Source organism: Urocampus carinirostris, chromosome 9 (genome assembly GCF_059441175.1).
Source record: "Urocampus carinirostris isolate Australia breed hairy pipefish chromosome 9, RoL_Ucar_1.0, whole genome shotgun sequence".
NCBI classification, from domain to species: Eukaryota; Metazoa; Chordata; class Actinopteri; order Syngnathiformes; family Syngnathidae; genus Urocampus; species Urocampus carinirostris.
Genome location: NC_142357.1, coordinates 342,501 through 352,041, shown reverse-complemented (window position 1 = coordinate 352,041; position 9,541 = coordinate 342,501). Strand labels below are relative to the sequence as shown.

Below are 9,541 nucleotides of genomic sequence, written 5' to 3'. Positions count from 1 at the left end.
TCACATTGGTCAATCGTTTGAAAGTTGTTTTGGCTGAACCAATTTCCATAATGCTATATTACGGTGCCATGTTGTAGAACATTGTAATTGACCAATTATGGGAATTAATTCAGCCAAAAAAATTCTTGTTCAATTGTTGACCAATCACGTGCGCCTTCAAGATAAAAAAGTGGGACAACATGGTACCTTTTGTGAGTAAAAATAGTCTGTTGATGAGACAGAATCAAATGCCTTTTCCTCAATGAGAGCACCATTATGACAACACATTGAAATGGGCATGTACTAAATTGCATTCAATCTTGAACATATGTGATCTGCGGCATGTGTCAGTTGATTATTCATTACCCGTTGACTGTAATTTACCACCCACCACAAAACCTTACAAATTGTGGTTAATACTAATAAAACAATATTGCAGGTACATGAAAAAAAATATACAGTATGAGCAGGGGGAGCTTGTGTTCAACTTTTTCTTTTATTACGTATCTTTTTTTTTTTTCTTCCTGTGCGGACCGGTCTTTACTGACCACTGATTTACATTATACATTTCAATCAAGAATATACAGGAGTTTGCTGCACCAAAACCAACATATTTATTACACATCAGAAATCTATTCCATGTTTCTTGATAAGTGTCTGCAGACTTTGGTTTTCTTGTTGCTAGGAAAGACAAGAGAGAGAAAAGTTTATTTGATATTTTAGTTATCAAGTCACTTGAAGCACCTATGCCGCTCTCTAGGCCAGCGGGTCACATTACAATATCCGCAAAGTGACGTCTCAGCGCCACTACACGCCAGTATAATGAGTGGAATTAAGATATAAAAGATCTTTAAAATGTCCCAAGATTTTTTTATACGTACTGTATACCCCTACATACAAGATTATTTTGTTCCCAGATCATGCTTGTATCGAGACTTGCCTGTATCTTGAACATATGTTCCCGATTTGAAATAACTGAAAACCAATTAATTTGTTTTCAGCCTCCCAAAAGCATAACTAAATATTTATAAAAACACATTCAACGAGGTAATTGAATATAACAATACAGTTATTAAAAAAGATAATAAAATTACCTAAAAGTGGTAACGTCTGGAAATTAGAAACCTATGAGTTTTTTCTCATATCGGGCAATATTTATTGATAGACATCTTGTATCAAATTTCTCGGAGCTTAGGTTTAAGTGGCTTGTACGTCAAAGTATCAATGTATTTAATTTATAACATTCTATATATGTATATGTCATGATGTTTTTTTTGTGACTTTAATAGTTAATAAATTCAGAGTTACTCTACATGGTGGAGTAGATGCATTTATTTTACATGTTAAAAACATTTAGTTACAATGTAGATCAGGCACTTTGAGCACAGCTATCACACTGATGTGGCCCTCTAGGAAAATTAGTTTGACACCCCTAACCTATGCTGTTAAGCAGAGGGGAAATAAGCTACTGAAGTAGGACCAGGTTAAGTAAGTGATGAAATAAAGAGAAAACACCAGTGTCGGGATGAATTGAGCAAAACCCAGTCATTTAGTCACAATAATGGACAAGACAATAAGCACAAGACTTAACAAAAATTGTAACATATTTGTTTAAATAGAACACCCTAAAAAACACTTAGTGTTTGATAAGTGAATATTCTATATGTATTTAATTACCCTGTTTAAGTTAATACGCAGATTATTAGTTGTATTGAATTATTTTTATTGTCATTGAACGTGGGCAGCACGGCGGCGCAGTGGTTTGCGCGTGTGCGGCACAGTTCTGAGGTCATGAGATCAAACTTCCTGTGTGGAGTTTGCATGTTCTCCCCGTGCTTGTGTGGGTTTGGTCCGGGCAGTTCGGTTTACCCCACATTCCAAAAACATGCATGTCAGGTTAATTGTCCGGTCTGAATTGTCCCTAGGTGTGAATGGGCGAGAGAATTGTCTGCCCCTGTGTGCCCTGCGACTGGCTGGTAACCAGTTCAGTGTGTCCACTGCCCAAAGATAGCTGGGATGGGCTCCAGCACCCCCGCGACCCTACTGAGGATAAGCAGTGCAGATAATGGATGAATGGATGGATGATAACAACGTAGTGGAAAATGTATGCAACGTGATTAAACATGGCACTCCACGGTAAATGTAATAAATCATTAAAACAAAAAAATAGTTCCTGTGACCCCTTTGTATAGTGCAACTGAAAATGAATGCCAAGTGCAAGGAAGAATACAAACCAAGGAGGCTCAATGTTACCAAACTGCACCATTTTTCTTCTAATTTTCACCCATCCTTTTACAAGGTCTTTCTCTGTACCTGTAACAGCAAGATGGCTGACAAACATGTCGGCTCCCTCTGTTATGCAAAAATAAAATGCAAATTTCTTAACCTACATGTATTTCAAATAAATGCATGTTTGGATGATTCTTAGAAGTTTTTTTATAATCTATTTCAATATTGTTTTTTTAAATGAATGAAATTGTTTGTACCACTTTGATAAAATATGCACATGGTGCCTTCAACAAATATTCAATATTTTGGTGGTTTTCCGACATGTTAAAGACCATACTTGGAACTGATTGTGAACCTTTTTTTACATCTATCCAAATACAGTAATCACTTTTCCTCATCAAAAAAACTTGGTACAGGCTCAATTTTGGGGCAGTAGCACACAGAAACAAGACATTCACACTCAAAATGAATCATAGGGCATCGCCTATCAACCTGTCATGCGAGTCTTTAGAAAAGGGTAGAGGTAAGATCTAAAGGGATACTTAAATTCTACAACATACAAAATGTGAGAAATAATAAATTTTCTTTTGCATAATATCGATGTATATGCCATTGGTATATTACAATTATTTTCCGAGATAATGCATTTTAAAGATAGTCTGTCTTGTCTCTGACTTCCTGAGCTCTGACATAATGTGAACCACACCAGCACCCGAGCAGGCCAGTCACCATATTGGTTTACATGTTAATTAGTCCAAAAGGTTTTGCGATGTGGGGAGGGGGTTTGGGTGGCGCTCCGCCCTGCTTTATTCCTGGACCCTGGCTATTTCAGCTGAAAATGAAAATCTCCATTCTGATCCCTGCACACAGAGAGCTAACGGGCCAAACCAGCTGGGACATGGCAGGCCCGTTCGGATTCTAAAAAGAGCTACCCGGGACCGGTCGATGGATAAACTGGGACGCTGGCCGACCAAAAATATTTATTAAGCAGCCAAGAAAACCGGGAGCCTACAACAACAAAAATATTACGGCAACAAACACTAACCCAGCTGGGGAAAATACTGTTAGCACGGCAGGCTTGCCAGCTAGCTAACTGGTAACCAGGAAGCTTTTGGGAGCCCACACGCTAACAGCGGAGTTATCTAGATATTATTTTATTAACTTCAAGGCACGCGTCTAAAAACACAAAAGAAAAAGTCACAATCACATACCTAAAAGTAGGTGAAGGCAAAAGCAGGTAAACTTAACACACGCAGCTTTTGATGATCAAAGCACACAGTTTGAACAAAACATCCCCCAGTGACACAGTAAGCGTCGTTCCAATTACTCTAAGCAAAAACAAGCACTACGCATTCGCTGATTACTACAATTGCCGTCTATTTTTCACCGGGACCCACCATTGTTTTGAGTCTTTGTCACCAGGTGACGTCACAGCTCTAGGGGATATGAGGTCTAACTGTCACCTGTAAGAATTCGTTTATCGGATCCCACGACGCATAGAATATTTAGGAACATATCTGCATGGTTGTTGGGAGGTACACTACACATTCTGTGCATAGTCTTTAGTAATCTTTTTTTAGCCCCCGAGCCATCATTAAAATGAGTCTCTCTCGATTACTCTTTTTAAAAATTATAATTATCCACCTGGCGTTGTTCTTTGTCTCTCTGCCTCAGAAGATGTACTGCTACTGTGGTTAATGGCCCAAATTTCAACCCGTCAAAATGATTGACAGCTTTGAAAATTTCCTGTCAACTCTTAGAAAATCCGCCTATAATGGAAAAGTGTCGGTTAATGATACCTATGCAGACACAGACATTTATGATGTGTATGTTTATACAGTCTGGTTTAACTTAGATTTCATTACGAGAGACAGGCTTTAATTTGTTTTCATACATCACCTCTTCCCGAGTCCTCACGATTAAAATATAAAATTTGGGGTTTTCTTAGGCTGGGTCCAGCAAATCAAGTTATTTGGTCAGACTCAGACTGGGCTTTAACACCGGTGGTCCCGAATAAGGCTGTATTTTTCTGGGCCTTATCTTACCTCTGGAACGGGGGTCACCAACCTTTTTGAGGCTTAAAGCTACATTTTTGTTACTGACTAGCACAAAAGGCAATCAGGGCTATGCATTTCGGAATTACAATTTATAATGTTATTACTATGTCATTACTGTGTTATAACCGTATTGTAATTACTAGAATTAGAGTTAAAATAGGATCAGTCAACCACTAAAACACCTGTCTTGTATAAGGGCACTAAGTGATTTACATTTTATCAAGTATATGCTAAAATCAAAAAGAACTATGCCACAATTGATGATGTATGTAAAGGCACGGATCATGTAAATAATTTTTCATGACAGTTAGAAATCAAATTTCCTAGAAAATCTCAACGAACTATCACCAGTGAGCCCTTTTCAGAACCTGTCCGCGGGCACCTTATTGTAAGGAAATCAGAGATTAGTGCAAACTCACTAAAATTAAAAAAAAAACACAATGACCCTTTGCACAAGACGTTACGTTGACTTGTTTACGGCTGTACCACCCTGAGAACGCCTGATCTCGGGAAGCTAAACAGGGTCGGGCCTGGTTAGTAGTCGGATGGGAGACCACCTAGGAATACCAGGGGCTGTAGTAAATGGGTCATTTGGCACAAGCTCTGCTGCGACAGCACTGACTACTCCACCGTTATAGTCAGTGAAAATGAATTTTCCTAAAGGGACCAAATAAATGGAAGTATTATTATCATTATATTTGCCTTCCCTGGCAGAACGAGAGCCTCGATGCACGGCAAGAAGCACTTGAGTGCACAGCAGTTGAGTAAGCACTTAACTTGAAAAAATTAACAATATCCAAAAAAGAATATAAGCAACACTTTAAACCATGGTGATTAATTCATGTATGGTGGGCAAGCTTCTAGCCCGATTTAGAATTGTTTCCCTCTTGATTTAGACAGGAGACGACAGTTATATGCTGTCAAACAGAGAGACTCGTAGTCCTTAAGTATGCCATGATTTGCAGCAAACATCTTTTACAAGGTACGTTTCATGTATTTCCAAGCAATTATATGTTACATCAAAGACACACAATATTATTAGTTAGCAAGTGCTAACTAGCTGTGTTAGTGCCTTAATGTCGGCATTTCTTGTTACCCAGGGATTATAAAATTAATCTTCTGAATATAACATGTATTGTAAACAGTTACCGTTCTACCATAAAGCTTATTACACTAAAATCAACTGCCAAATTATTAACGGATAAAACAGGAAACAAATGTTCGGAAGAGAAAAGGTCATTTCGCCAGAGTAAATATTTTCAACATGCTCAAAAGTGATATTTATTCAAGGTGCAAATGCCCCGTGCTTCATTTTTCTTTTACAATTCCCCAAAATTTAGATTCCAAGTCGTTTTTGTAACGTTATAGTAAAGTTTGCGCAAGGGGGACATTTCACGCCGGGTGTGCATTTGTCGACAAAGCGAAGCACAGTAACGTGTACCAGCTATGAAGAACTGGTACGCATCCAGACTTTTTTAAAAGCTTTTAGGTCAGCACCCGTAAATGGGGTTGCTCGAAGTAGTAAAAATGGTATGGTCTGAAGTCAGGCAGAATGGACAATTTGGTAAGATGTGTGACTATGTCAGGAAAAAGACTATGGCTCGGTAGCTAATGCTATCCTCAATTTCTTTAAAGGGCTCCTTTTCTGCTCATGGACAAGGACAGTCACCTCAACCGTTAGCTGCATAATATTTGTTTGACTAGGGATTGCCAATGGTGTTAAAAAGTATAGCTTTCTTGTTGTTGTTTTGTACTGTGTATTGGCCTCGCCCATGGGGAGCACTGTTTACCAGGGTTTACTGCCGTTTGTCATGGCGTCATCACGTGGTAAGGCCACATGGTTGAAGTTGGTGGAGTCAAAAGTCAAGTCAAATTTATTTATATAGCCCTTAATCACAAAAATGTCTCAAAGGACTGCACAGGATTACAGTTACAAAATTACACAATTACCTGATATTAAACCAGCATGCGGGCAAGGAAAAACTCTAAAACCTCAGTAGAACAAACACCCTCCTTCCCCCAGATAATACATATGACGCAGGTAGTCTGTGACTGAACAATTTATAAATACTTACTAATTTATCAATTTGCTCTTGTAGTTCTGTGACTCTTTTGGTGAGTCGGTCATAGCTCGCCTTCAGCACATGTATCTTCTGGTCTGCACGGGTTTTTACAGATACTAAAATACCTGCAAGATAGTAAGGTGTATTTGTTATGATTAACATAAAACCAATGCCATTTCAATCCCCGAACATACTGATGTAAATGCCAAATGCAAAGTAGTATTTTTTGTCTGGTGAGCTAGTAGTGAAAGTAGTTCACCAGAACCATAAATTCTAGAACTGACACTGATATATACACGGATGCATATCGATCCATCCATCCATTTTCTGCACAGCTTATCCTCAGTAGGGTCGTGGGGGTGCTGGAGCCCATCCCAGCTCTCTTCGGGCAGTGGACAGGGGACACCCTGAACCAGTTGCCAGCCAGTCGCAGGGCACACTGAGACAAACAACCCACTCGCTCATTCACACCTAGGGACAATTTGGACCGGCCAAATAACCTGGCATGCATGTTTTTGGAATGTGGTAGGAAACCGGAGTGCCCGAACGGAAATCCACGCAAAAACGGGGAGAACATGCAAACTCCACACAGGAAGGTTCGATCTCATCACCTCAAAACTGTGCCGCACACGCACTAACCGCCGTGCTGCCCACGTATACACACATATATATATATATATATATATATATATATATATATATATATATATATATATACACACACACATATATAAATACACACATATACATAAATGTATATTGTATATGTAAATTATATATATATATTATACAAACACACACACACACACATATATATATCCATACACAAACATGTATAAACACATATTATATACAGACATATAAACACACACACACATACATACATGTATATATATAAAATTTCTATCTATCCATCTACCCTGGTCATATCCCGAAAGAGGGGTGACCAACAGCAAGACAAACACATATACAAAGAAAATTTAAAAAAAGTGGGAAAAGTACTAAAAAAACCACAAAAACTTTTTTGGACCATGGCCAACCCAAATGCCCAAACAAGTTAAGCACCTCTGCACCCAAGTTTGTCATGCTTTTGTCCCACCAGACAAAACGGGACACAAGAAAGCGGCCATGTCACTCGGGTCAGGGTGACACAACACACTCTACTGTTCAACATCAGGGCCCAACAGCTTTCACTGGTTTACCCCTGCCGCATCATACAAGTGCCCTGCCCATCCCTTAGACCACGTTTAAACATCCCACTATCCTTTTATAGCACCTCTCCACTCATTCCTATTACCAACAAGAGCTCTAGCTTCCACTACATTTACACCTCTTTCCTGCAGTGCACTCATTACACCAGCCATCCACGACAATCGCGGCCTTCCTCTTGGTCTCCTTCCATTTACTTCTGCTTTGTAGATCCTCTTCAAAATCCACTCCTCATCCATCCTGTCCATGTGTCCAAACCAACCAAGTACTCTCTTATCCACACACTTACTCAGTTCCACTACTACTCCAGTTCTGTCTCTCACAATTTCATTTCTCTAATCCATCTAATTTTGTCTTGCCTAACATACTCCTCAAACACTTCATCTCAAAAACATTTAATTTCCTTCTCAAATCTGCGTTCAGGTTCCAAGTCTGGGCACCATACAACACAGTCGGCACAATCACACTCTCATACAGTCCTCTCTTAACATCCATACTCATACTCTTGTTGCTCATCACTCTCCTCAGAGCACCCAAAATCTTGCTCGCTTGATTCACTCTGTGCAATACCCCGCACTCCATTCCGCCAACTGCAGCCACATCCCAACCCAAGTACCTAAAGCTTTCAACTTCTTCCAGCACCTGTCCATGCAACCTTATTTCCAATGCCATGCCCACTCATCACGTGAACACTTCATTACCTTACACTTCCCAGTCAACACAGGGAACCACTCACTTGCCTCACTCCCTACTCCTACACATGCTCTGCTGTTTCATTGCCTCTTTCCCCTCGAAATGTTTCCACAGGCTTTACAATTAAATCACCCAGCACGGGCATTCTTCCCATACCACCGATTGCCTCGACTCTCACTTCTCTCCCATTCTCCACATTCGACAACTCCTCAAAATACCCATTTCGTCCTGACTGCACTAGCGCTAACCATCTACCGTCATTGTCTTTCACTTTCTCTTACTTTCCAGACTCACTCTTTCTTACGCTTTTCAATTATTTCCAAAACACTTTTCTCCTTTCCTCAAAGTTCACTCCTATCTTTTGACAGTGTCATCCTTTGCTTTCCTTTTCGCTGCTTCCAGTACTGCCTTCACCAACCTTTTCTTCACTTTATACTTTTCATACGCATCACCACTCTTATCTTGCAGCTACTCCTCAAAGGCACGAGCTAAACTCCTCTCTCCTACTCCAGAGCCAGCAAGAGGCTCTCTCCGTGCCTTCCCCCACCCAATGGGCAGCTGCCTTCCTCTCCTTTCCACTTATTCCCAGAGCTGTTAATGCGTCCCATACAGACTGTGCTGGGAAGCCCCTGCACCCAACCTCCTCTGGGAATAGCCAGGTCTGCCATCCCTTGTCCCTGCACTGTTGGACCAGTTCTTTATATTTGGCGTTTTTCCTTTCATGGGCTTCGCTGCATCCTCCTTCCCACAGTACAGTTAGCTCATTAAGGATGATTTTTTGAGCCTCTTCTGACCAAATCACGATGTCTGGCCTCAAGGAAGTTTGGACTACCTGGGGTAACCGCATCATCTACCTTCATCTCCCACACTAGTGCGGTTTGTAGGAGGCTCTTTTTGGTCTTCTTGGAGGATGCTGGTTTCTCCCCTTCCCTGACGAACTGGATGGAATGTATTGGACTGGGTTGAGGTTGGTGCTTGTTCCGCCTTTCCTGCTCCAAGATGTAAACCAGTGCACAGAGGACCTTGTTATGGCACCAGCGGTATCTGCCCTGGCTAAGAGCAATCTGGCATCCTGCCAGAATATGCGCCATTGTCCCTCTCCCACCACATAGCCTGCAAGTTGGGTAATCCCTCAACCCCCACCTGTACAGGTTGGTTGGTGTTAGGAGGGTGTCATACACTGACCGGAGCAAGAAAGAGATCCGGAACAGTTCCAACCTCCAGAGTTCTGGCCAGGTGATCCTTCGCTTTGGTAGGTCCCACTTCGTCCAGGCTCCTTGGACTCCAAGCTCCACCGCCCTGGACCACCTG

General features: G+C 40.8%; 1 protein-coding gene across 5 annotated transcripts in view; it reads right to left on the bottom strand.

Annotated features, from left to right (window-relative positions):
- Window positions 1–456: 456 nt before the first annotated feature.
- Window positions 457–9,541, bottom strand: part of hvcn1 (hydrogen voltage-gated channel 1) — a 45,204-nt gene continuing 36,119 nt past the window's right edge. For all 5 annotated transcript variants that reach the window (XM_088344076.1, XM_088344078.1, XM_088344077.1 and 2 more), the window contains 2 exons: window positions 6,341–6,453; window positions 457–660 (listed from right to left, as the gene is read on the bottom strand). In XM_088344076.1, the coding sequence (XP_088200202.1) occupies window positions 604–660; window positions 6,341–6,453 (170 nt within the window). In that variant the 3' untranslated portion in view covers window positions 457–603. The remainder of the gene's footprint in view (window positions 661–6,340; window positions 6,454–9,541) is intronic.